The sequence below is a fragment of the Agaricus bisporus genome, assembly GCF_000300575.1.
Source record: "Agaricus bisporus var. bisporus H97 unplaced genomic scaffold AGABI2scaffold_16, whole genome shotgun sequence".
Lineage (NCBI taxonomy): Eukaryota > Fungi > Basidiomycota > Agaricomycetes > Agaricales > Agaricaceae > Agaricus > Agaricus bisporus.
The window spans coordinates 586,677-612,304 of record NW_006267351.1 but is presented as its reverse complement, the minus strand read 5'-3'; the positions used below and the strand labels follow the sequence as shown (position 1 = coordinate 612,304).

General features: G+C 47.6%; 9 protein-coding genes across 9 annotated transcripts; all 9 read left to right on the top strand.

Annotated features, from left to right (window-relative positions):
- Positions 1–2,833: 2,833 nt before the first annotated feature.
- Positions 2,834–3,742, top strand: AGABI2DRAFT_146930 (hypothetical protein; the record flags this gene model as incomplete). Its single annotated transcript, XM_006457308.1, has 1 exon — positions 2,834–3,742. One exon carries the CDS (start codon positions 2,834–2,836, stop codon positions 3,740–3,742), a length of 909 nt encoding a protein of 302 aa, XP_006457371.1.
- Positions 3,743–4,661: 919 nt separating this feature from the next.
- Positions 4,662–4,853, top strand: AGABI2DRAFT_79523 (hypothetical protein; the record flags this gene model as incomplete). The annotated part of the gene is made up of 1 exon (XM_006457307.1): positions 4,662–4,853. A coding segment is annotated over one exon (192 nt), but the record flags the coding sequence as incomplete, so codon positions are not given.
- A 3,171-nt stretch (positions 4,854–8,024) lies between these two features.
- AGABI2DRAFT_56522 (hypothetical protein) lies at positions 8,025–8,330 on the top strand (the record flags this gene model as incomplete). Its single annotated transcript, XM_006457306.1, has 1 exon — positions 8,025–8,330. A coding segment is annotated over one exon (306 nt), but the record flags the coding sequence as incomplete, so codon positions are not given.
- Positions 8,331–8,342: 12 nt separating this feature from the next.
- Positions 8,343–8,636, top strand: AGABI2DRAFT_56623 (hypothetical protein; the record flags this gene model as incomplete). The annotated part of the gene is made up of 1 exon (XM_006457305.1): positions 8,343–8,636. A coding segment is annotated over one exon (294 nt), but the record flags the coding sequence as incomplete, so codon positions are not given.
- A 451-nt stretch (positions 8,637–9,087) lies between these two features.
- Positions 9,088–10,449, top strand: AGABI2DRAFT_196109 (hypothetical protein). Its single transcript, XM_006457304.1, has 4 exons — positions 9,088–9,264; positions 9,317–9,766; positions 9,821–9,950; positions 10,006–10,449. Exons 1-4 carry the CDS (start codon positions 9,095–9,097, stop codon positions 10,321–10,323), a joined length of 1,068 nt encoding a protein of 355 aa, XP_006457367.1. The 5' UTR covers positions 9,088–9,094; the 3' UTR covers positions 10,324–10,449.
- A 1,794-nt stretch (positions 10,450–12,243) lies between these two features.
- AGABI2DRAFT_196108 (hypothetical protein) lies at positions 12,244–15,053 on the top strand. Its single transcript, XM_006457303.1, has 12 exons — positions 12,244–12,476; positions 12,536–12,626; positions 12,686–12,747; positions 12,799–12,923; positions 12,979–12,984; positions 13,064–13,144; positions 13,199–13,229; positions 13,282–13,637; positions 13,698–13,876; positions 13,939–14,118; positions 14,175–14,443; positions 14,497–15,053. The coding sequence occupies exons 1-12, from the start codon at positions 12,315–12,317 to the stop codon at positions 14,863–14,865; spliced, it is 1,911 nt and encodes a 636-aa protein (XP_006457366.1). The 5' UTR covers positions 12,244–12,314; the 3' UTR covers positions 14,866–15,053.
- Positions 15,054–15,323: 270 nt separating this feature from the next.
- On the top strand, positions 15,324–17,484 carry AGABI2DRAFT_196107 (hypothetical protein). Its single transcript, XM_006457302.1, has 3 exons — positions 15,324–15,472; positions 15,532–17,081; positions 17,170–17,484. Exons 1-2 carry the CDS (start codon positions 15,382–15,384, stop codon positions 16,599–16,601), a joined length of 1,161 nt encoding a protein of 386 aa, XP_006457365.1. The 5' UTR covers positions 15,324–15,381; the 3' UTR covers positions 16,602–17,081; positions 17,170–17,484.
- A 1,756-nt stretch (positions 17,485–19,240) lies between these two features.
- AGABI2DRAFT_196106 (hypothetical protein) lies at positions 19,241–20,755 on the top strand. Its single transcript, XM_006457301.1, has 4 exons — positions 19,241–19,506; positions 19,552–19,850; positions 19,906–20,087; positions 20,147–20,755. The coding sequence occupies exons 1-4, from the start codon at positions 19,282–19,284 to the stop codon at positions 20,674–20,676; spliced, it is 1,236 nt and encodes a 411-aa protein (XP_006457364.1). The 5' UTR covers positions 19,241–19,281; the 3' UTR covers positions 20,677–20,755.
- A 550-nt stretch (positions 20,756–21,305) lies between these two features.
- On the top strand, positions 21,306–22,583 carry AGABI2DRAFT_229742 (hypothetical protein). The gene is made up of 2 exons (XM_006457300.1): positions 21,306–21,720; positions 21,777–22,583. Exons 1-2 carry the CDS (start codon positions 21,358–21,360, stop codon positions 22,284–22,286), a joined length of 873 nt encoding a protein of 290 aa, XP_006457363.1. The 5' UTR covers positions 21,306–21,357; the 3' UTR covers positions 22,287–22,583.
- The last annotated feature ends 3,045 nt before the right edge of the window (positions 22,584–25,628 follow it).

The window sequence follows — 25,628 nt, the reverse complement described above, 5'->3', positions numbered from 1 at the left end:
CAACGAAAGTCGGTGAGGAAGTGCACACAGATATCTGGGGACCAGCTAGAGTGGCGACGCGCAAAGGACGACGCTATTATATTACGTTCACAGATGATTATTCTCGGTGGACGTACGTGGAGTTTCTATCCCAGAAATCGGATGCTTTTGAGGCATACAAGCGGTATGAAGCATGGATGGAGACTCAATACGATGCACGTATCAAAATACTTCACTCGGATCGTGGAGGAGAATATACATCTGAGGAGTTCCAGTCTTATCTCAAATCTCGTGGTACGGAAATAAAGCTCACCGTTCACGATACCCCACAGCATAACGGTATTGCCGAACGTCGAAATCGTACAATCGTTGAACGTGCTCGAGCTCTGCTTCATTCGAGTGGTCTTCCAAAGTCGTTTTGGGCGGAAGCCGTAGCGCACGTAGTATGGTTGATGAATCGAACTGGGACTAAGGCAGTTGAAGGAAAGACGCCGTTTGAAGTTTTATATAACCGAAAGCCGTATATGGGAAACGTTCATGAATGGGGAGATGAGGTATGGGTTCATCAAGCTGGACAGGATAAGCTAGGCGCACGGGCGAAGAAAGGTCGTTGGTTGGGTTTTGACATGGAGAGTAATGGATCTAGGATCTTATTCTCTGATACTGGGGCAGTTAAGATCGAGCGTAATTTTCGCTTCATCAAAGGGAATACTAACCTGGAGCTTGAGGGGGAGCAAGTTATTACTCCACAGGCACCTCCTGCATCCGTTCTTGCCCCAGCAAAATCGGCTAAATCCCCTACAACTCCGGAGTCACCAAGCGTTGGTACTCCAACCCGAACCGAATTGCCATCGCTACCAGTTGAACCGGATATCCATCCAGAGATCTCGGATCCAGTGTCCGAACCGCCTACAACTTCGCGTCCTGTAAGGAAGAAATTTCCTAGCCAGAAAGCTCGCGACATTCTTGAAGGGAAAGCTGTTACTGTTGCTGAAGAATTGGACTGGGAAGAAGTTCATGTTTTAGTAAATGAAACAGACGAGATGGAGGCTTTAGAACCTCGTACCTGGAAAGAGGCTACCCAGAGGGATGATTGGCCATTGTGGAAGAAGGCGATGGAAGAGGAACTGACCACGTTGAAGACTGCCGGCACATGGGAACTTGTTGATTGTCCTCTTGGCATCAACGTCGTGGGATCAAAATGGGTTTTCAAAGCGAAAAAGGACGCTACAGGTAACGTTGTTCGTTACAAGGCTCGTCTGGTGGCCCAGGGCTTTTCACAAGTACCGGGTGTTGATTATTTCGACACGTTTGCACCAGTAGCACGATTGTCGTCAATCCGAACCGCACTCGCTATCGCTACGGCTCGGAACTTAGAAATCCATCAGATAGATGTCAAGGGAGCTTACCTAAACGGTAGACTCAACAACGACGAAATCGTTTACATGCGTCAACCTCCTGGTTTTCCTGATCCTACACACCCCCACTACGTCTGTCATCTTAAGAAGACGCTTTACGGCCTTAAACAGTCCGGACGGCGCTGGTATCAACGCCTCTGTGAAATTCTCATTGACAATCTGGGCTATTCACGCTGTGATGTCGATCACGGCGTCTTCTTTCGTGTTATTCAAGATGATTTAGTCATCATCCTCGTCCATGTCGATGATTGTACTCTGGTGGCAACAAAGCTTGAACTTATCAAAGAGTTGAAAGAGCGGATGAATGAGTTTGTAGAGGTAACTGACCTCGGAGAAATTCATTGGCTTTTGGGGATAGAAATTCGAAGGGATCGTAATGAAGGCAAGTTATATATGTCTCAAAGGTCGTACATTGATTCGTGTCTCCGACGATATGGTTTCGAGGATGCTAAACCAGTTAGTATCCCTATGGATCCATCTATCCACTATTCTACCAACCAGTCACCGAAATCAACCGCTGAAATCGCTCGCATGGCACGTATACCCTACCAAGAGGCCGTAGGATCACTTATGTATGCAGCGATTGCTACTCGACCGGACATCGCCTTCGCAATACAAGTTCTTTCGAAATTTTCGAAGAATCCCGGAATTGATCATTGGGAAGCCGTTAAGCGAGTTTTCAGGTACTTAAAAGGTACGAAAGAATTGTGGTTGACCTTTGGAGGTCAAGGAGATACGTTGGAAGGTTTTGCCGATGCGGATGGAAACATGGCAGAGGATCGACACGCTATTTCAGGTTTCGCGTTCATCATCAACGGTGGTGCCGTTTCATGGAGTGCGAAACGTCAGGAAATTGTTACCCTGTCCACAACGGAATCAGAGTACGTAGCTGTCACTCATGCTACCAAAGAAGCCTTGTGGCTTCGTTCTCTCATCTCGCAGATTTTCGGAGCAATCCTTCCCACCACACCACTTTTCTCCGACAATCAATCCGCTATTGCGCTTGCAAAAGACCATAAGTATCATGGTCGCACAAAACATATCGACATACGGTACCACTTTATTCGATGGATCGTCGAAGAAGGAAAAGTCCGCCTGGTTTATTGTCCCACTGCGGACATGATTGCGGATACATTGACAAAAGCTTTACCATCTCCAAAGGTAAAGCATTTCGCATCTGCGTTAGGCCTCGCCACGGTTTGAGGGGGAGTGTTGGAAGTAACAAACACGTGTCGATGGGTTAGGGTTTGTATGGAGCTGAAGTCGAGATTTTCGTCTGTGCGTTTTGTCTCATTTGTTCCATGGCCATTTTATGTGCGTGATTGTATTTTAAACACCTCAGTCTTCGCGTTTCGAGACTGAGGTACGTAGCATACTTGTAACCGAAATTCTTCTATTAAGTCTGTACTTGTAGCGTAAATCTTTCAGGTATTGAAATGTATCAGTCTTCGCGTTTCGAGACTGAGCGTAAATCTTTCAAACCAGTCAAGGACCCCGGAACTGCTCAGCACTCTGCTCGGCTTTCTAGGTTATTAGACATGGCATCTACCCGTAGTAGCGTTAGAAAGAGATCTATTACTGCATTCCTCCCTGGCCGCAAACCCAAAGGGTCTGAGAGTCTAACAACTGGCCAGAAGAAACCGCCAGATAAACACGGGACGTCCCCGATCACCGCCACGCCCCAACTCAGAAGAATTGCTAGCCAACCAGCACCAGCATCACCAGCTCTAACAGTACCCGATACAGCGGAGCGCTATGCCACGCAGCCACCTCCAGCCACCTCCTCACCGCTTAGCGCAGACACAGAGAATGACTCAACACGCAAACTAGAGGACACGGCACCCCCACAGGGAGCCGAGAGCATTTCAGATGATGAAGACGAGGACAGTGATGACAGGAAGCTGCACGAGGCTTGGACCTGCCTACTAGACAAGAAGCTCATTCATGATGTAGATGGACTCTCTTCAGACGACATCATTCCGGTGCTATACAAAATAGCCTCGGACACCACACTCTCGAAAGACGCAATCAAGAAAAGCATCGAAGCAGCAGCATTCATACTGGAAGCCACGATATACAACGAGAGACAACAGGAGTTAGGCAGAGAAGAAGTTGAGGAAGAGGAAGGAGAGATACGAGGAGGTAAAGGAAGCGATGCAGCGGCCTTCAAAGCCATAGAAGAGATGAAAACAACTCTACAAGACACGATAATCAGAGCCACGACAGCACTAGAGGAGGCGACAAAAGAACTGAAAGAATCTAAAACCGCCGCCAACAATCAACCCAGAACGCCTAACTCACAGCCAGCTCCCCCCACCCCGATACCTCATCGTACTCTAATGTAGCAAGTACCACGCCTAATAATCCCACCTCAAACTCCCGCCCCGAAGCCAGAGCCTTTGAGAGAGCAAAAGCGCAGGCCAGGCAGCTTGTGTTCGATCTTGATGGCGAACACAGGCTGCAAAAGCTAAGTAACATATCAATCAGAGATGAGATCCGTCAAGCGCTAAGAAAAGCGAATGCGCCTCCGAATATAGATGTCTTTCTAGTCAGGAAACTCGGGAATGGCGGAATACTTCTGGAACTCAATTCAGTGGAATCTGGCGAATGGATAAGGGATCCCGGAAACTCGGCGGAATTCAGAAAGCATGCAGGCATCGAAGTAGACTTCACACCGAGATCGTTTAATGTCTTAGCCAAATTCATGCCAATCGATCTGTTCAACCCGGACAATGAGGAACATGTAAATGAACTGAGGGAGGAGAACTGCTGGGATAAGAACATGTTGCTCAAGGCGAAGTGGGTTAAGGCGGCAGAGAAAAGAAACCCAGGCCAGACCCATGCACACTTGCTCCTGACGTTCGCGGACGGCTCAGAAACCAATGCATTGCTACTAGGAAGGGGATTCATATCCTACCACGGTTTACGGATTAGTGTCGATAAGGACAAGAGGATACCCATGAGATGCGCCAAATGCCAACACTATGGACACCAGGCAAAGGACTGTTCGAGGGAGGCAACATGCGGAAGGTGTGGGGAACCAGGCCACGACTCGAGATCATGCAGCAGCGACAAACTCAGATGCGTCAACTGTAAGGAGGACGGACACGAAGCATACAGCTCCCGATGCCCCACCTTCAAGAAGAAATTGCAGGAGTACAACTCACGCACTCCCGAAAACACTCTCTCTTATTATCCCCACCCCATATCCGACAACAACGTGCAACAGACTCAACATAGCGAACCTCAACCTACCACTAGAATATGAATCTACAACCAAACGAACAGAGGCTACGGATATTACAAATCAATATGAACAGATCAGAAGCAGCGCATCTGGACCTCATCAATCGTAACTTGGGTAAATACTGGGACATAATTTGTCTACAGGAGCCGCACATCACAAAATACGGAAACATACGCACACCCAAAAACTTCAGACAAGTGTACCCGGTATCTCGAAACAAGGAAGGGATTGGAAAAGTCAGATCAGCAATGTGGATCAACAGCACGATCAACACCAACGATTGGGAAATCATTGAGATCCCCGGTACCAACGACATCACAGCAGCCAAAATCAAAACCTTACAAGGCAATGTCGCGATCTTCAATGTCTACAACCCCTGCGACAGCAATAGCGTCCAAACCAAGCTCAACAACTACCTACGCAATAATCGTCAAGAGTTTTACGGAGCTGAGAATAGACATACAATCTGGTGTGGCGATTTCAACAGACACCATCCCATGTGGGACAGAGTGGAGGACGTAGACCTCTTCATAGGGCAATACCGGGATAGGGCAGAAAAGTTCATCGAAATACTCGCCGAACATGATATGTTAATGGCACTCCCAAGGGACATCCCCACCCTCTGCACTCACAGAACGAAACGATACACAAGGCCTGACAACGTGTTCATCTCACGACATCTGGAGGATCTGATCATAAACTGTGATGTAGACGCATCATGGAGGCCACCAAACACAGATCACTTTCCCATAATGACCATCCTCGAGTTACCAGCATCATGTATCAAGACCACGCCAGGAAAGAACTTCCGCATGACAGATTGGGACAAGTTCAGGCGCACACTGGAAGAGAAGTTAGGGTGGGCTGGATATAAGGAGGAGCTGGAAACGATAGAAGATTTGGAAGAGGCAGCCGAAGAACTTACCAGGATCATACAAGACACGATCAAGGAGATTGTCCCAGATGCCAAGATCAGCCCATACATGAAGAGATGGTGGACGAAGGAGCTCGAAGCGCTAAAGAAGGAGTTGAATAGGACGAACAGAAAAGCTCTAAAAGCTAAGTGCAATATGGGCGACCCTATACACAATGAACTACGTGCGCTCAAGAATAGCTATGCAGACACCATCTTCGCAGCGAAAAAGAAGCATTGGGAGGATTTCCTAGAGGAAGCAGCGGAGAGAGAGATGTGGACGGCAAACAGGTACCTCACGGAACCTGTAGGAGACGGAGGGAGCCCACGTATCCCTACACTCAGGACTACTGGTCCAAACAACACCACGCTAGCATTTACTACAAACGAGGACAAGGCGAAGATACTGGGTGAATCGTTCTTCCCCAAAAGACCTCAGCTGATGCGCACAGCAGACTATGAATACCCCGAACCCCATCTAGTCAGAAGCGAAGTCTCAATCAACCAAGTCACAGCCAACATAGCCAGACTATCAGCATACAAAGCTCCAGGACCGGATGGTATCCCAAACGTAGTACTCCAACAAGCAGCGGATCTATTAGCTCCGACGCTTGCCAGTATCTTCACGGCCTCATTAAACCTCGGACATCACTACTCAGGCTGGAAAACATTCACCACGGTAGTACTGCGCAAACCCGGCAAACCCTCATACGAGACACCAAAGGCATACAGACCAATTGCACTACTAAGCACCATGGCCAAGCTACTGACCGCAATAGTCACTGAAGAGGTTTCATATGTAATGGAAAAGCACAACGATATCCCGAGGACACATTACGGAGGACGCCCTTGTAGGACGACATCAGACGCAGTCCACCACCTAGTAGCAAGGATAAAAGAAGCCTGGAGGAAGGGTTTAGTAGCATCGGTACTCTACCTTGACGTTGAGGGAGCCTTTCCAAACGCAGTTACCGACCGACTTATTCACAATTTGAAGAAAAGGAGGGTGGCAACAAAATACGTGGAATTTATCCGCTCTATGTTACGAGACCGTCAGACAAGACTGCAATTCGACGACTTTTATTCGGAACCAATAAGGATCGACAATGGAATAGGACAAGGAGACCCCCTCTCAATGCTCCTGTACATCACTTATAACGCCGACCTACTAGAAATACCCTGCTCACCAGAGGAAGGGGCTGCAGGCTACGTCGATGATGCATACCTACTCACCGTCGCACCCAACTTTGAACGGTCTACGAGGAAGCTCCAGGAAATGATGGAAAGGGAAGGAGGAGGTTTCGACTGGAGCACTGCTCACAACTCGAGATTTGCGCTGGACAAGCTAGCAGTCACACACTTCTCACCAACGGAAGTTAGGAATGCCCAAACGGAAAAAGCGAGATCCAGGATAGAACGGCCACAGCTCAAACTACGGAACCAATTAGTCGAGGAAGTCCAAACGTACAAATACCTAGGAGTTTTCATCGATAGCAAGCTGAAGTGGAACGAACAGCTGGAAAAATCGGTGGCTAAGGCAACAAAGTGGGCACTACTCTTCAAACGTCTAGCAAGACCGGCAATCGGTATAAGCCAGAAATTAATGAGGCAACTCTTCATGGGGGTAGCTGTCCCAAAAATGACCTACGCACTGGATGTCTGGTATGAACCACCCTACATGAAAGACGGGGGAAAGCGCCGCACAGGTTCAGTCAAAGCGTTGAAGAAATTCACGAAGATCCAGAGGATAGCCGCTTTGGCAATCACAGGAGCGTTAAGCACAACACCCAACGACATCCTAAACGCCCATGCGGGACTCCCTCCCTGCCATCATCTACTCGAAGCAACGTGCTTCAGAAACACGCTAAGAATATGTACTCTCCCGGCAAACAACCCAGTGGCTCGAATAGCTAAGGAAGCCCACACACAACGAGCTAAGCGGCATCAGACAAATCTATACCGACTCTTACATCGATTCAATCTAGACCCGAGGAAGATAGAAAAGATCCGTCCACCAGCCTTTACTACCGCAGACCCCCTCCCATTCCAAAAATACATAGCGAAGTCAAGAGAGGAATCAATCAGTAATGAAAAGGCCAACAGGCCGCACAACCTTCAAACACCAAGCTACAGGGTATACTCTGACGGATCAGGGCAAAACGGGAAAATAGGAGCAGCAGCAGTGATATACGAAGACGGGAGAGTGGAGCCACGTAAAACCATACGATATCACTTGGGCGATGCGGAGCATCACACCACCTACGACGCAGAAGCGATAGGAGCACTCCTAGCCACCCACCTCATCAAGGAACTAGCCAGTCTGAAAGGAACCCCGACCAATCCAGCTAAAGTCACTCATTACATTGACAACCAATCGGTCATACACGCACTGAATACCAGCAAAGGAGGGACAGGGCAACATATACTGGACGCCTACAGAAGGGACTGTACTAGAGCCATGAACCACGGAACAGTCGAGATAAAACTGGAATGGATCTCAGCGCACTCGGGGGTAGAAGGAAACGAAGAGGTGGACAAAGCGGCAAAAGAAGCAGCCGATGGAACGTCAAGTGAGAAAAAGCACCTACCGGCGAAATGTCACACACAGCTACCACACAGCAAGGCAGCTATCAAACAGGCGAAGAATGAAGAAATGAAGAAGAGGGAAAGCGAAGAATGGGAGAAGTCACCGAGATTTGAAAGGATGAACGGGATAGATGCCGCATACCCCTACGAGCGCTTCAAGAAGTGGAGAGAATACCTATCAAGGGCACAAGGGAGTATTCTTACACAGGTCAGGAGCAATCACTTGCCCATCAACACCTACCTTAGGAAGATCAAAAAACGGGAGAACGACTACTGTGACAAATGCCTGGAGGACACGGGACGCAGGATACCAGAAACGTTGAACCACTTTATACTCGACTGTCCAGCATACAACTACGAGAGAGATGTCATGAAAAGACAAGCAGGAAGAGTGAATGCATTCAACCTAGAACGACTTTTCAAATCAGAAAAAGGTATCAGAAGCCTCATTGACTACCTAGATGCAACAAAGCGCTTCAAACAATCGATGGGACGATTCAGAATCCTAACCTCTCAACAAAGTTACCAAGACACACACAAACGCAAGCGAAGACAGCAAAACTAAATTACGCAAGCCGTTTCACTTTTCGTTCACCCATCAGGCCACAGGCAACGACCCTTCCTTAAGGGTAAGAGCGAGACCGCTCAGGGGAGGTACCTGTACCCTGAGCCAGGCCGATCGTATGCAAACTCGAGGAAAGGAAGATGAGGTTGGGATTGGCAATGTAGGAGGGCAGTGGCACCCTAAAAGGCGTTTCCGTGCCTGACTGACGTTGAGGGAGCGAGCGCTCGGGGCGCGCCCCCGTTAGATCAAGGGTGGGCTGCAGGAGATTAGGACAAAGGGTCCTAGGGTTCACCTCATACAATGTAGATACGAAATGTCCGACATGAGGTCCAGCCTCGTGGACAATAAAATGACTTAAAAAAAAAAAAAAAAAAAAAAAAATCACGATGACTTTTCCTTCTGCTATTGGTGGAGTCCCGTACCGGGAAGATCTAGCACCTTCCATAGTATTCGCTGTTGCCTACGGCTGTCTCCTACCACTGGTCATATACAGGTTCCTGAATAGGAAGAGTCTAACGACCCTCCTTATCGGTACCTGCATCTTTGCAATAGGAAGGTCAGTACAATCGGTTTAACCCAGTATCTCATACTGAATCTCTGGATTGTAGAATCGTGACTTTTGCGCTGCGTGCTTCACAAGCCGCCAACGAATCAAAGCGCTTTTCTTTGGGTCTCACATCATTCATTCAATCCGACATAGCCCTTGGCTATATCGGCATTGCGTCGGATCTAAGCAACATCATCCGCACACTCTTAACAACGCCAACTTATGGTTCTGATACCTACGTCCAATCGGCTGAAGCTGGGTCGCGTTACCGATTCTGGATATCCAGTGCCAAATTAAATGACGCGGAAGAATCTCTGAAGCATAAGAAGTTCCCTGGAATGCCTCCTGAAGGAACGCCTGATCATCCTCGGACCAGGCGTTGGATACGGATAGGCACGGTATCTCTGTTGTATGCTTTGATAGTCGCCACGATCTTGGGAGGTACTGCGGCAGGAAATTTCGAAAATATTGTCGAGGGTAAATACAGCGCTCAAACTGCCATGTCTTTACGGTGAGAATTCGAACGTGCTTGTACAACACCGAACCAGAGTTGACGGGTATTTAGGTTTGCAAGTTCTGGACTTGCTCTCGGCCTTTTGCTGTGCATCATCGGCGCAACGATTTGGGGCTATCTCTACTTACCAAGGATCAACAAACGAGGTTGCATTCTTGTCTACAGTATCGGCACTATGATGGTTAGTTTGAGATCTTTGGGAGAAAGTCGTGTTTGCTAACAAAGGTCCCCCTTAGTGTGTTATTGCCGTCTATCGCCTTACAGTGATGGGCAACACCACCGATTCTCTGCAATCGACAGCACGCGGATCGCTCAACAGCCGCTCAGATAAGGCCGTTTTTTATATCCTTCACGCCCTCCCAGAGTGGCTTAGCATCGCTTTACTTCTCGCATTCAATACCCGGCGGGAATTTAATACTGGTCTGGTAGGGGATTGGCGATATCGTGACGAGACTCAACAGGAGTTGAAGAAGAGATTGAAGCAAGAAGAGGCCCATAGAAACAAGCTGAAATTGCGAGACATCAAACTTCCTGAGCAAGCGCTCCTCAGATAATAGTTACAAGTGATGTTGTTCACTATACCGTTTCGTTTATATACCCCAAATTCAACCTACGTAATCAACTATTCTCTACATTCAAAGTATTATTAAGTATTGTAGCAAATCAAGTAGCTTGACGTTTGAATGGATGCACGAAGCTATGGCTTCCGAGTTGCAAATCTCGCCCCATCTCGAACTCTATATCTAGTGGGTTTCAAGTTGTGGAATCTTAAAGAGTGGGTCCGTGATGTTTGCATTCAGCTGTTAGATGCGATTTCGGTGCTCGAGTTGGAGAGAGACTGACAGATTCACGACGAGGCTTCTAAAAGTTTAAGTAGCGGGAGTTAAAGACGCGTCTAGAAACGTCCCATCTAATAGGCCAAAGCTGTGGAAACTCCAATGAGGCCACCTCAATTGATAGCTGATTTTCTCAAGTTCATATCGCTATTTCGCTTCCAGCTTCCGATGCGGGATTTGTAATGACCCGATTTTCCTCTAATTTGTCCTTTATGTGTTCAGCCTTCGGCAGCCTCCCATCTCGGAGCCTCCCGAACCTTGCGATCTACCACCTTTTTTCTCTAGACTCGAAGTCCCTTCGTTCATTTATCTCTTCGGATCTTGGCTTTCGGGCGAATAACGAGCGCGATCGCGCGATCGGTACCTTTGTGCATTGTTAGTCGCGGTATTCTCCGATGGCTTGCGGAGTGCTGCTACATGACAACCCGAGCCTGAGGCCAATGAGCGCTGATATGATCCTACTTCTATTCAGTGTTCCTCGCGCACCGTGTCTCTGTTGTATGTATTTTTTTGTGATATCAAAATGTCAAGCAACGGTCAACCCCATACTGAAGTTATAAAATGGCCCTTCATGGGTTATGTACTACTTGAAATGGTTGGCATATTTATATTTAGATCAGCACTTATTCGGTTGGTCTATTATTGAACCATCAAATGATCATCAAATGATAGATTGTTTGAATGGACGTGTATGCATATGGTGCGGTCATTCTTGGCCGGCCGTCATCGGGTCAGTGAAGCTGTCCACGAAATACCCTCCGTTCAACAATCCAAAAATTTTATTGCAATTGAAAATTTTGACATTTTTCACACACTAGTGACTAGTCAGGTCGTCATCTACATTCATGCTATCAAACATGAGGCTCTTGAGTCTACTAGGAGTTCAATCAAGTTTTCGGCAGTGTCAATTACATATGAAAAATCGGTTCCGTCTATTGAAATGTCATGAGGGGCTACTTTGTATCACACAGGCTGAGTGAATGAGGCTGAAGTCAGATCTTGCATAGCACTCATGGGTGCCGCACGACGTATGGTCTGCGGTCAGAACTACTATACGAGGTTTTGAAACCAATGAAACACCACACGAACTTATATACTTGCTCTCTACAGTTACATACCTTTATTGCCATACCCATGAACACTGCAGGGGTGGAGGCTGGTGGAGGGCATGATATCATCACGATAACATGGCCCAGAACATCAGGGGATCTTACGCCGCGTAATATATGTTCGATGATCAGTGGCAATCACTTGCAGTGACCTGGCAGTGACGGCCCGCAGATGGCACACGTGAGTGATGGAATCACAACGATTCACAAGTGAACAAAGGTTACTTTTTGCTTTTGACTGCGGCCTCGACCTTTGCGCTGTGATGTAGTTCCAGCTTGTCATGATTGGTCCTGTTTTCACCCGCTCTTGAATGCCTTTGGTTTTGAAAGTTGCCAGGCCCATCCGAGTGTTATTTCAATTTGGAATGATCAGATGATGCTCAAATGAGGCCGTGAGCGGGATTGGCTTGGCAGGGGTCCCCGGATCTGATTTCTTCTAGGGCTGCAGAAAGCTGTTGGCCGCTGGTAACTATATATTGGTTCTTCGGCTACCTGGCGCTCGTCCGCTCCTTTTAACCCGACTCTATTTTTTCCCTCGCCTCTCTCCTCCGCTTTTTCTCCCCACCTATTATTCTCTTCCTTTCTCTTCTTCCGTTCCTCATGTGGGCCCTCCTGCATCCTCTAGCGACTCTTGCCATCTCCGCTAGTGTTGCTGGCTCCGCAGGCGCCCAGCTCACTATTCCCGCCCCAGGCCAACCGTCCCGGAAAGGAACCATCGGTGCCTTTGAGATCATAGGTGACAGTCTGGTCAGCGCCCAACAGGTATGTTTAACTTAAACGATTGTCATGTATCCTTCGCCTACTCATCGCCATCCATCTAGCTTTTTGTTGGTACTCCCGAGACAGTTTACTTCGTTGATAAAGCAGAGAACAACCCGGCTCAAATCGCGGGTCACCCTGCCTGGGCTTCCGGTGTGTATCCTTTCACTTTCGTTCAGCGACCCAGCCAACATATCCTTTCCATATGACAGAATGGAGTCTGGCTTCAAATAATCAACGGCCGATGGATGTGGTGACGAATTCGTTCTGTGCTGTAAGTTTCGCGCGGTATTTATAGACTATGCCTCATAGTGTTCGAATTTAGGGTGGAAATGTTCTTGGCAATGGAACATGGATGAATGTTGGGGGAAACCAGGCAGTCACTTATGGTGGGGTTGCTGCCTCGCAAGATGGAAACAATGCGTTTGGTGACGCGGATGGACGACAATCGTGAGTTGACTTTTTTACGGGTCATTGGTGTATGTACTGATAGTTGCGTCAACAGAATTCGGTATGTTACTGTTATTGTCTAAAGCGTGCTGAAGGCGCGCCGCGGTCCAAGGATCGATTTCTGACATCTGATGCTGCAGGTTGCTGGACCCTTGCGATGACGGAACATGTGATTGGAATCTTTCTCCACATCAAGTAGGACAGAGGTGGTACCCCACGCTGTAAGCCCCTTCTGGAAAGCAATCTACGCGATCTGATCGTTCGTTCCTTGACAGTGAAACCCTAGAAGATGGCACAATGATCATTGTCAGTCAAGTGCCCTTCCAAAGTGTTTTGACGCTCAGAATTGATTTTGCAGCTTGGCGGGTGTCAATTTGGTGGTTATGTAAATGCCGAATTCCAAGATAACCCTACATATGAATTCTTTCCTCCACGAGGAGAGCCTATAAGGTCACGCATTCTGGCGACGACCCTTCCGGCCAACCTCTTTCCTCTGACCTGGTTGCTCCCATCGGGGCTTTTGCTTGTGCAGTCAAATTGGGCGACAGTCCTTTTAAATTACACAAGTCACAAGGAGATACCATTGGATAATATTCCTGATGCTGTCCGAGTATACCCCGCTAGTGCTGGTACTACTATGCTTCCCCTTACACCTGCTAATAACTACACCGCTACTATTCTATTTTGTGGAGGTTCGAATATCCAGCCAGAAAGGTGGGTTGATTGCGCTTGTATGGATGGATGTCTTCTAACCCACTGTCCTATAATTTGCAGGTGGACATCGTCTAGCTTTATAATACCCACATATGCCGCATCGGCCTCGTGTGTTACTTTAACTCCCGACGTCTCGGGTTCATATACTTCCGATGACCCACTTCCCGAAGGGAGATCGATGCTCAACTTCATCTTACTTCCAGATGGCAAAGTCTTCGGTGTCAATGGAGCCAAAATGGGTATGTACCGGTGTTCCTTCCTTTTTCAGATACATCATCAATGGTCGACCTCCTCTTTCTAGGAACAGCGGGATACGGTAATGATTCTTGGGCCATTGGACAATCGTATGCAGATGGTCCAGTGTTGTTGCCTATCATGTATGACCCCAATGCACCGTCTGGTCAGAAATTTTCTCGAGATGGCATGGAGGCTAGCACTGTTCCGCGCATGTACCACTCTTCAGCTACTCTTCTACCTGATGGTATGTTGGCTATTGATTCTGAACATGTCGATTTGTGCTCACTGCGTTTCCCTTAGGTTCTGTGATGATTTCGGGATCTAACCCTAACGCGGATTATATCGTTGGTCCGGATGTCACGTACCCTACGGAATATCGGACAGAACTGTTCTACCCTTCATATTACAACGAGAGAAGACCTGAACCCGAGGGCCTTATTCCCCAACTTTCCTATGGTGGACCTACCTTTGATATTCAACTGGACTCGGATGATCTCTTTGGTGACATCAACAATGTCAAGGAAGCTCGTGTAGTCATCCTCCGTACAGGGTTTTCAACTCACGCTATGGTTCGTCTGCATCTTCAGCATGAGCTTTGTGGCTTACTGATGTATGTCACCAGAATATGGGCCAACGTTACTTGCAGCTTGAAAGCTCGTACACTGGGTACAGCAATAACACTGCTACACTCCACGTCCGCCAGATGCCGCCTAACCCCCGTCTCTTCGCCCCTGGACCCGCGTTTGTCTTCGTCGTTGTGAACGGCGTTCCATCTATCGGCCAACCAGTGATGATCGGTTCTGGTCAACTGGGGCCACAGGAACCTCAACCTCAGGGTGATTTGCCTTCATCGTTAATTCAACAACCTCCGAGTGACAATTCGGACTCGCGTGATAATGGTGGCCTACCAGGTGCCAGCTCTTTGTCACTCTCAAAAATGACATTGTGTGCTTTTGCAACCGCCTTAGGTGGCCTGATTATCGGCTGGTAACACTTCTCCGCATGGATTTTTTTCACGTATCTCTCGTTGTGCATCGAAATGTTTTTGTGCCATTTTGACTCGTGCAATCCGGACTTACAGAACACTGCACCATTCTTAATCATGTATTTTATCTATTCTTTTAACTTTCTCCATCTTCTTTTGATTCCGGGCCTTCTAACCTAGAATTACGGACTTTTAGATGCCAAGGGGACTTTTTCCCCCTTCGCTCATGCGCTATGGGTTTTCTATTGTTTTTGACATAGTACTATGTTGTCGCTCGCTTACACCCATTTAGCCTAGCACTGTAGATAGTTGTTTTGTGACGATGTTTGTTATGACGTTTGCTGTGCCGCGTTTAAATTCGATGACTTGGATGGAGAACTGAGTTGCTGATAAGGGCAAGCCTGATAAGACGCGATCCGCGCCACGCTTCTTTTCCCCAGCTAACCTCCATCTCCACTGACCATGCATCCAAACTATCTCAACTTTGGCCATCCAATCCCCCACTCCCCCTCTCCCCTCGACATGACTCCTACAATAGTGAAGCCGACCCCTCAAACCAAGTCTATCCAAATTAAGAGGGTGACGTTGACATCCAAAAAAAACTGGTGGATGGGTGCGTTTTCCGTATCTTGTTGCAACGCGTTATATCGGTTGGGTAACATGTCTCTACAGTTGAGATGGACGAGGAACAGGAACCTCTACCGAGTGCATTCGCCTCCCCTTCCTTGACCTCTAAAGACACGACCGTAGAACCATCAATATACGATTACCAACATGGCGTTGATCAGGTCCATCATGCAGCCTCCGTGAGGGAGCCATCGCCTCCTCCATCGCCTATCTACAATCCCCCCCGGCATCCAACTTCCATCTTCTCTTTTCCTACTCCCACTGCGTACTCCGCGCCACCCAACCCTACGGCTAGCCTTAGGCCCATCGCCCACGGATCAGCGTCGGAGCTATTTAAATGCATAGTAAAGAAGCCGGATGTCATCCAACTCGAAGTCAATGGCGAAATGCAGTCGAATGCCTCGGACGTCACTGTTCAGTTCCTCGCTGAGCTCAGAGTATATACTATGACTGAGCGTCATAGGAATATATGCGCGTTTTTAGGCTCATTGGAGAACGTCGGGATGGTTCTGGAATATGTGGACGGTCGGACGCTATATGATGTTATTATTGCGCGTCCGCCGATGACGAGGGAGAAGAAGATTGATTATCACAATCAACTCTTAGACGGGTTAACTCATTTGCATTCATATCGACTCAGTCATGGCGACATCTCCCTGTTGAATATACAGGTGACGTACGAAGTGGACACTATCAAACTCCTCGACTTTGGCCGTTCTGTGTCCGCGGATTCTATCTTCAAATCACCGGACGATGAACCCGTCGATCCATTCGCGTTCCTCGACAAACGACAAATGCATTCTACTCCTGAATCATATCCTGTCCGGATTGAACAAATTCACCCTGGAACTCGTCCATTCTCGGCTCCAGAGATTCTGAGAGGCGAGTGTCAGGATCCACTGTTAGCCGATGCGTATAGCTTTGGGATGATATTGGTGTGTTTGGATCGTTGCGAGAGTATTGATGTGAAACCTTGGGACCAGAGGAAAGATAAGTTGCCGAAGGATTTATTTGATGGATGCGAGGTGTTTGAAGAACGTGCGCGAGAATACCTCAAGAAATGGAACGAGGGAAGAAGACGGTTATACAAATCTGATATGATTTCGATTTCGTAAAATGCGCTCTCCTTGGCGATGGAATCCTTGAAGAATGATGAGAAGCAATCGGAAGACCAATTATCACCCCCAACTCTTTCTTTCTCATTCGCGGCGATTGCGTACCAGTGCGTTCGAGTCGGTGATAGCTCCCCGGATCCATCGCGTCCGCGCACTGTAGACCAGACGTCGAACGGCGTACAAATTATCTCTCTGAACTTTGGGTTAATTTATTATACACGTGGGCATTATTCGTATGTTGTGTATTGCATTGTCGCCGAAGCTCGTCGATTATCGCCCGCTAATTTATGGACCCAGATTCGGGTAGCGAAAAAGACAATCTCTATAGTCTCTCTTTGTTACCCTCTTCGGGCCCTCTAGATTGCTTCTTCGAACTACCTTTGTGATGCATACCCGATGTAACGCCACATGGTCGCTAGGATGGCCTGGGCTTGACGTCGGCTTGCATGAAACAACTGAAGAAGATAAACTATATGACTAGTATGTTCTTGACATGGACAATCATATCTCTTTCTCACTTTTGATAATGCGTGGTTTTTCATGACATAAAAATTCTTGGATCTCGTAGAACACGGGGCATTGGAACTTCTACAACGGGCGAATATGATTGACCTATTCTTATGAGCAAGGGCAAACGCGTAGCTGCGTCAACTCCACTCCTCGAATATCTTGGCCTATCGGCGGTATGATTGACTTTTCCCGGCAGAGATACTCAAATCACTTCTAGCCAAGGGTGATTCTAACCGTTGAGCCATATCGAGGTGCGGAGATAGCTCGGAGATATTGCAGCGGTCCTCCCCGGACAAAGCGCATGACCTCCTCTCCTGACTTTCCTCGCTCTCGTTGTCAGGTCCGTTCAAGACGTTATACTGTGCATTCAAGTCCAAGTCACCGTCGTCGAAATTTTGGAAATCATTCGCCCCTTTCAGTAGGGGAGGTATACTTTGTGTATTCTTCTGTTCACATCTGAGCGTATAATCTACAGTGTTGCTGATTTTATTTGTAGAGTGACAAGGTCAAGGAAAAAATAACGATCATTTTTACCGATCGCCACTGGAAGTGCACCGTTTCTTCCCTGGTCCAACGAGCACGAAGTAGTTCGGACAACCTGGGGCCTGCAAGTCCGAAGTAAATCTTCCATCCACCGATCAAATTTGAAAATCCAGCTGGGTTCTAAGAACGTTGGGAGACCTTCGCTTGTAATTGCAAACAGTGTGGCGCAGATGATCGCATCGGTGTTGTACTCTTTACCTTCCTTATTCATACATTTTTTCTTCAGTGTGATTCTAATCCCTAATTTCGTGTAGCACGAATTCTGTTTTGGACAAGAAGCGCTTCGAGATGACCTACAAAAGGTGTCAAAATCCTACCAGTGCATCTGACATTCACTTCAATATGACTTAAATTTTGGATTTCAAACCCTTCAGGTTTGTCGACATGACCTCTCGCGCACTTGAAACACGATTGTCAGGTAGAGCGATGTCGGAAAAATATCTATAACTCGGACGGAGAAACGATTCAGATGGTGACTCATTTGACTTTTGACATGTCATTAACTGGAAGAACTTGGATACTTGATGCGCTGGAAGTCACGATTGAAACTGGGCGCCGGCGTGATAGTAAAATATACCAATAACCCATTAATGCGACTGTGAGTGTTCGGTAGATCGGATTTCCGATCGTAGTTTTCAGAACTCATCTTCCTCAATCCCAGGCTCATGAGTTGATAAGGAATATTACCAATCATGCACGGTAACTATCCTTCGAAATATACGAGCCAGGCGATCCATTGATCTCTTTTAAGTCCATTGGCACCTTCAGGGCGAGGGATTCGCATGCTAATATTCACGAAGACCGTGTTTCTCAACAGAAAGGCGGAAATGATCGTTAACTTCACTTTCGACTGCGCGCACTAATCTGGATTAGGTTTGAATGACTAGACATTGTCCATGTGCTACGATCCTGCAACATCACAAGGCGCACCTGCCGGTCGTGTCAATCGAAACAGTTCGACAGCTAAGCTGGCTGATAATTACCCTGGTTACTTATGATTTATCTTCCAACCATTTCTTCGAATTCGTTTTTCTCATAGAAGATCAAAGCAAAGTACTCGAATTTCGAAGGACGACGTGCTGTCAGACAAGTTTATAAATGATGGGCAACCGTATACTTATGTCAAATTCAGCATCAAACTTGACATGATTGACATATCAATGTGGTGATTAATATGTCTATTTAATGCAACTTTGGGAGATTTGTTGTGATTAGTCTGCCCGGTCTATACAGTTTGCTGAGCATTTTAGGACTCCAAGGGATCCACGATACATACATTGAACTTTGAATAAAGTTTCCATCAACTAACGAATTTGAATTTACCAGGTGTTGCGGAGACGCTGAGGGTTGCGTGTAAGGAGAGGCGATTTCTGACATATTATGTTGCATTGACTCCACAAAATGGTAGCACCATCAACTATGTACTAACATTGAACTTCGTCGTCTAATTCCAAACGATAGAACTTTTGATCGTGCGACGACATGTATATATAAGCCGATGGCGTATTTTGAATTTTGAATTGCGGAGTTTCGACTTAAGCCGTACTCAAATGCTCGGCTGTGTCCCTGCGAGCAAACTCAGTATTCATTTCTGATCCTCTTGTTTAAACTATGATTTCCGGCTGCTATGTTATCTAAAAAGTCACTCTTCCGACTTTTGTTAATCTTGCTACCTGTGACTCTTTTCTCGATTTACTGTTATCTGAACGCTCGACCGCCATACGCATTCTACGACACACTCAGGGCTCAAGAATTCCACAATTCTCGAGAAACGGCTTCCCTTCAGCTGCAGTCAGGAAAACCGAGGTTTGTAGCATTCAAACAGTTAAGAGGAGCTGGGTTCAATAACCAAGTAAGTACTGTGTACACCACTACAAATGTCGTATTCACGTAACAGGTTCAAGATATTCTACTATACCATAATCTTGCTATCGCCACATCACGTACTTATGCATACCATCCATTTGTATGGCGACCCAGAGGGGAGAAGTCTTATGTCCCTCTGAGCGCATTCCTTCCTGGAGTCACCAAGGATAGTATCAACATGAAATTCTTCGAAAAGTATTGCACGGGGAATGAAATACAACACGTCACACTCGGAAAAGTCCCATATGAAGAGCAATGGCAATACGCTATAGATATCTTGAATGGAGACCAACCGTGTGTACTTGTGCACGATTGGATCTTCAACTGGAAGTGCGTATTCTCCAATTCCGTTTGGTTATGAAGCGCTGATTCTTGAAACTTTTAGTTTTTTAGCCAGTCCTGGGGTACGGCCTGTATGGCCCGCATTTCATGCGTATCTTCAGAATCATTTCGAATGGTCGGAATCTATTCTTAAAATCACCCATCGTGCCCAAACCGAACTCAACCTCCGTGCGATTTCAAACTCCACTGCTGGAGAAAGCTATATTGCTCTTCACCTTCGAAGGGGTATGTATCTCTATCCGTGTCGTGTCCAACCTCCGTAGAAAATTCATCATGTGGTGCAGGTGATTTTGAAAGTCATTGCGAACATTTATCCAAGGAAAATCCTGTCGGTTTTACGACTTGGGCAACGCTGCCCCAATTGCAGCCGTCTGTTCTTGGTCCGCCTCTAGATACTTCCAATAGCACCTCGATAATGATGCACTGCTATCCTTCTTTACGCCGTATCCTCTCCGCAGTGAACATTCAGGCCCAACTCCACCCCGAAGCACGAACACTCTATATTCTACACGACGGCGCCATTGACCATCCATTGGTTTACTTACAGTTCTACAAACTACGGACAACCCTTATGAATGGCGCTTGGGCCCGAAAGAGTCATTGGCCTGGTGGTCCAATGAATCGCGTGCTACAAAGTAGTGATGCACAGAGCGTGAAAACTCGGGGCGAGAATGATTTTGGTGTTGCTATGGATGTTGAACTAGCTAGGAGGGCTGCTGGGTTTGTTGGAAATGGATATTCGAGTTTGAGTACTCAAATTGTGGCATTAAGATTGGCAGATGGTGGGAGGGTTGAGGACATCACTTTTGTATGATCATTGTTTTGGTTTGATATCGAGTTCTACTCTACTTTTCTACTCTTTGGCCCAAGTCATTGGATTTACCATGAACTCATCAAGGGATTCGTTTGCTTGAAAAGCTGTTTGTCATCCATGCCGTCCTCCGCCATTGCGAAACTGAATTCGCTGTTTTATCAAACCATTCAAATCAACCGCAGATAACTGTATTCTCATTGGCACCTTCACGACAAGTCTTTCAACATCATCATTACTAATGCTAAAGAATACAGGTCATCTTCTCTGCCGTCCAGCCCTTACTTTTCTGGTCGTCGGTACTCCAGAATTTACGAATTTCCACCAAGTCGATATGTGAACCTTGTGAAGGCTGGTCCCCTGGAAACTTATCGCCTCCTTCGGAACATCCGGTCCCTGGATCGACTATCGGCGGCCCCCTCCACCCATGTTATATTTAGTTGGCCTTGTTAACCTTGATGTTAATTGAGGATGGTCACCTCGATCACGCACGGTGCACGGACCGCGATTTGTCTTGCCACCAAACCCAAATTCTGACGGCATGTTTCAAATGCGTGCTAGCCTGATTTAATAAATAAAAGGTGGGTGTCTCATTTCTTCCCTTGACTCGCTCCTTGTCCTGCGGCGCGTCTTGCTCGCCAGGTTACATTCTTGTTTTCATCTCTCTTTCCATCCAGCCATACAATGTCTTTCTGTGGCCGTTGCGACCGCTACTTTCGTACCTGGCCTGCCTTCAACCAACATGTGAACAATTCGGCATCTCACAACATCTGCGATGAATGTGACATCGACTTTTCCGACTGGAGTGATTTGCAGGATCATTGGGTTGAAAGCCCATATCACTCTTATTGTCAACCCTGCAACGAGCATTTTGATGATGATGAAGAACTAGAGGATCATGATGAATCGGGACATTCCTGGTGTCGACAATGCAACCGATTCTTCGCGAATGATTATGGTCGCCGAGAGCATTACCGCCAATCTTCTGTACACTTTTACTGTGCACCTTGCGACCATTTGTTTCAGGCAGCAAGCAACCTTCAAGCAGTAAGTATATCCACGACCCGCATACATCTTCATATTGATGACTGTTCGTCTCCCAGCATCTCAATTCTTCCATTCACCGACCTCGTAACGTCAAATGTCGTGGCAAGGGTTGTGATAGGACATTCGTCAGCGTTTCTGCCATGATCCTTCACCTCGAAGGCGGCAAATGCGTCTCTGGCATTGATCGCACTTATGTTGACCAGAAAGTCCGCGAGTACGATCGAAACAACATCATCACCGACCCATCTCGTATGATCACTGGATCTGGCTCTCAAAGTAACTCGACGTATTATGCAACAAAGGCCGCTTGGAACGGATACGCCTTTGAGTGTTATTTGTGTCACCATACTTATAACACCCTTCCAATCCTTAACCAGCATCTTGGGAGCCCGCGTCACCAGGACAAGTTTTATCTATGCCCTTTGAACACGTGCCGTACAAGGTTCAGTACTTTGAGTGCCTTGTGCCAGCATATCGAGAGCGAACGATGTGGTGTTCACAGATTCCGTGATGTCAAGGACATGATGGGTTCGGTGGTCGGAGGAATGAATCGTTTGACGTATTGAGGTCAATTTCATCATTTATGTTCCTTTCATTCTTGCGTCACCTTTTCGCGCCGCTGTTTTCTTTTTTTTCTTTCATTTTCATTTTGGCACGATTCGCTTGCATTTTTGCGTTGACTTCAGTAGCAACCGTTTTTTTCTACCTTAACATTCATATAATACGTTTCTGTGCCCTAGACGAGGACGGGCTGGCTGAGTTGAAGTTGCTGTAGGGCAAGTCTATACTCATGAATTTTTGGGCTCGAATAGATAAGTTTTCATAATACGAGATATCAAATTCATAGTCGACAATTAATAAGAAAATTGCTTGTGGTACCGGTAATGATAAAATTGTCTGAAAAATGAGTCCTCGAAATTATGAATGGGATTACATTAGATTGAATAGGTTTGCGCGAATTTGACCTCATCGGAATGTTAACAGACTTCCTCGGCGTTAGATGTTCATCCCTCTGAACCATTGTCGAATCTCGAGATGTTGACCGTGTCATAAGAGCGATAACTATACTGCTGCAAGTAACAAGGAAAAAGTGGATTGACGGTAGTCCAGCTTCGTCTATGCTCGTACTCCGCAATGTGTGCGACTGAGAGGTTGGGCTGGTAAGGCCGCGTTAGCGGACTGGACCACAGAAAGAGAAGCCGCTGGGTGGGCGGGTTCTAATCTGGGCTTTGTGCTCGCCATTGGGAGGACTTCATGATCATTGATGGACAAGTAAGGAGAAAAACATTAACTGAGACTATGATAACGAGATACAAGGGAGCGGTGGGTGGGTAATGAAAATATCTAGTACGGCTAGTAGTCGCTGCGCGTCAACAGGTGGGTGAGACGCGCAATGAGGTGAAAGAAAGAAAGAGGTTGTTGAAGCTCCGTTCCGCACCGCTCGGCTGGACGTTGGGCTCCGGCAACTTCCGTCGCAGGGCCCTGCACTCAATCCAGCTTTGTCTATGCTCGTACTCCGCAATGTGTGCGACTGAGAGGTTGGGCTGGTAAGGCCGCGTTAGCGGACCGGACCACAGAAAGAGAAGCCGCTTACCCATACACCAAACTGCGGCGATCTTCGACGCCAGCCCAACCACTTTAATGGAGATCCGATGTAGCTAGGTTGCCTGTGTGCTGGTTGACAACTAGCTCGAAGCTGCGAATGTATGTTTCATATGCGAGGGATTTCCACCTCCCAGCTAAACGGACGATTTCCGGATCGACCTTTCTTGCTAGGAAAAACGAGGCTGCACCTATGCGAAATGAGTGACCGAAGGTGGTTCCCAGCCCTACTGAGGAAAGGATGCCGTTGATGCGTTTCAAAGCTGCCTGCTTCGCCATGGGCCGAATCTTTGCGTGTTTATCTTGCCATGAGAATAGGGGGTCTTCTTTGGCAGCTGGAACCACTGCAGCGAGATTGGCTAAGGCCTGGAGGGCACAGAGATCGGGTTCTTGCTCTGCTATGAAAACAGATTGTGTTTCGCCTGGTTTGGCCGTTTTGGCTGATGGTAGATCGAGACGAGCATATCTCGCACCATTCAGATCTGTTGACAACGCTGCGTCGCTTCGTTTCAGGTGTAAGGCACCATTGAACTTGTGTGATGTGGGTGAGGAGACTTCCCCGAAGCGCATGAGGCCCCAGAAGGCACAGGTGGCCATCGCCCAGATGCACGCATCGAAAGGGTCAGATAAGATGAGAGCCGCACGTATGGTGCGAAGCATGTGAATTGTGATCGGTGGTCGAAGCGGGCGTTTTCGTGCTGGTACTATGCGTCCTAGACCTCTCAGTGACCAGTCTATGCGGTTGTTCTCCGATGGGTTGAGAGGTTCTGGCCAACCTTGAGCTATATGCCAAGCTCTAATGGCTGAGAGGTACTTTCGGACTGTGCTAACCCCTACCGGTTCGAAATGACGAAGGGAAGCAAGGTTCGGGTCCAATGACTCTGGGTCAGATGCTGCCCATAAGGCGAAGGAGTGAAGAACGTGAAATGGTGCAGGGAGGCGTGCACTCTCAGGAATGGAGAAAATATCACAAAAAATATGGTACTTGCGGAGACCAGCTCCATACGAGGCAGCATTGGCCAGCGATGCTTGAGACGCAGCATTAGCTAGAAAAAGTAGTACCGGGTCGTTGATAATGGATGGTGGAGGTGTGTTGATTCCGGTCCAGAGGAATAACCTCTGCTTGGCTGGGCAATTGGGTCGAAGCGGTGATGGTCTGAGCTCTAGTAAGGAAGTGCTGGACGAGAGAGCTGGGGATGACATCGTGGAGACCGGGAAGCAAACTATAGTGGACGGAGCAAAGGAGAGAGATGAGGTGGCAGAGTTATGGTTAAATGTGACATCGGTGAGCTGCAGCTCTTCAGGAAATGCTCGACATCGCCTCGAGATAAGGCATCCGAGATGTTCTCGTGTGTACTGACATAGCTTGCATGTAAATCCATGCCATTTTCGGCTAAAATAGTGTAAATATGTTGCAGAATAGTGTTTGTAGCAGCGTTTCGAGAGCGGCCCTTGTTGACCACGGTTACTACCCCATCGTTGTCGGACCGAACTAGCAGGGCGCCTGGGAGGTTGAGCCCTAACTTGACTACCATTCTCAATCCTAGCTCTACTGCTACCGCTTCGGCCCATCCAATGTCTCGAGATTGGCGTGGGCCGACTTTCACACCTGGTGCCCAGCGCCAAGCTGCCCAATGAGAGCCAACTACCACACCTACGCCAAAGGATGTACTTGCATCCCCCCACCAGTTCACGTCGCGTGGGAGAGGCTTGCGGAGCGGGAGAACTGTTGGTAAGAGTGGGAGTAATGATACAAAACGACGCAAAGATCGTGTGACAGAACGAGTGGGGAACAGGCGTGCTCGTTGTGAGGAAAACCTTCCTGCAAAGGAGGCTATAGGTGGTAAGAAAGGACGTAGTAGTGGGTAGATTGTGCTAACATGGACTAACTTTCCGTGTAGCGCTGCAGCTTCTTTGCCCGAGAAACGGGCTCCATCTATAAGCCAGGTGTCCAGTAAAGCTAGCGTTTTGCTCAATTTCTCTGTCGGGAAGCCGACTGCTTTCTCATCTACCCACCAGTCGAAGCCTATGTATCTCTGCACCTTGGCAAATTTACGCAGTTTTGCTTCGTTCCAAGGAACTCCCAAATCGGCTGTCAAACCTATGAATTCCTCTTCGGTCCAGGACTGCCCTGGTAAGCGCGCTACAAGGAAGTCATCAACCCATTTGCTGATGGGTCCAAAACCAGCAGCGTTATACAATGCGACAAGCATGTCAGCTACAGCGCCAAAGACGCCTGCGCTAGAGGCCATGCCGAACATAACGGCGTGGTCTACCCAAACTTTGTCGTTCCAGGCTACACATGT

Bases quoted from the DNA above. Each gene is read 5' to 3' on its own strand.
- AGABI2DRAFT_196109 (XM_006457304.1), top strand. From the start codon at position 9,095: ATGACTTTTCCTTCTGCTATTGGTGGAGTCCCGTACCGGGAAGATCTA. The intron at 9,767-9,820 runs GTGAGAATTCGA...ACGGGTATTTAG, and splicing joins CAAACTGCCATGTCTTTACG to GTTTGCAAGTTCTGGACTTG. The intron at 9,951-10,005 runs GTTAGTTTGAGA...GGTCCCCCTTAG, and splicing joins ACAGTATCGGCACTATGATG to TGTGTTATTGCCGTCTATCG.
- AGABI2DRAFT_196108 (XM_006457303.1), top strand. From the start codon at position 12,315: ATGTGGGCCCTCCTGCATCCTCTAGCGACTCTTGCCATCTCCGCTAGT. The intron at 13,145-13,198 runs GTAAGCCCCTTC...GTTCCTTGACAG, and splicing joins CAGAGGTGGTACCCCACGCT to TGAAACCCTAGAAGATGGCA. The intron at 13,230-13,281 runs GTCAGTCAAGTG...TTGATTTTGCAG, and splicing joins AAGATGGCACAATGATCATT to CTTGGCGGGTGTCAATTTGG.
- AGABI2DRAFT_196107 (XM_006457302.1), top strand. From the start codon at position 15,382: ATGACTCCTACAATAGTGAAGCCGACCCCTCAAACCAAGTCTATCCAA. The intron at 15,473-15,531 runs GTGCGTTTTCCG...ATGTCTCTACAG, and splicing joins CAAAAAAAACTGGTGGATGG to TTGAGATGGACGAGGAACAG.
- AGABI2DRAFT_196106 (XM_006457301.1), top strand. From the start codon at position 19,282: ATGTTATCTAAAAAGTCACTCTTCCGACTTTTGTTAATCTTGCTACCT. The intron at 19,507-19,551 runs GTAAGTACTGTG...TTCACGTAACAG, and splicing joins GAGCTGGGTTCAATAACCAA to GTTCAAGATATTCTACTATA. The intron at 20,088-20,146 runs GTATGTATCTCT...CATGTGGTGCAG, and splicing joins TGCTCTTCACCTTCGAAGGG to GTGATTTTGAAAGTCATTGC.
- AGABI2DRAFT_229742 (XM_006457300.1), top strand. From the start codon at position 21,358: ATGTCTTTCTGTGGCCGTTGCGACCGCTACTTTCGTACCTGGCCTGCC. The intron at 21,721-21,776 runs GTAAGTATATCC...TTCGTCTCCCAG, and splicing joins CAGCAAGCAACCTTCAAGCA to CATCTCAATTCTTCCATTCA.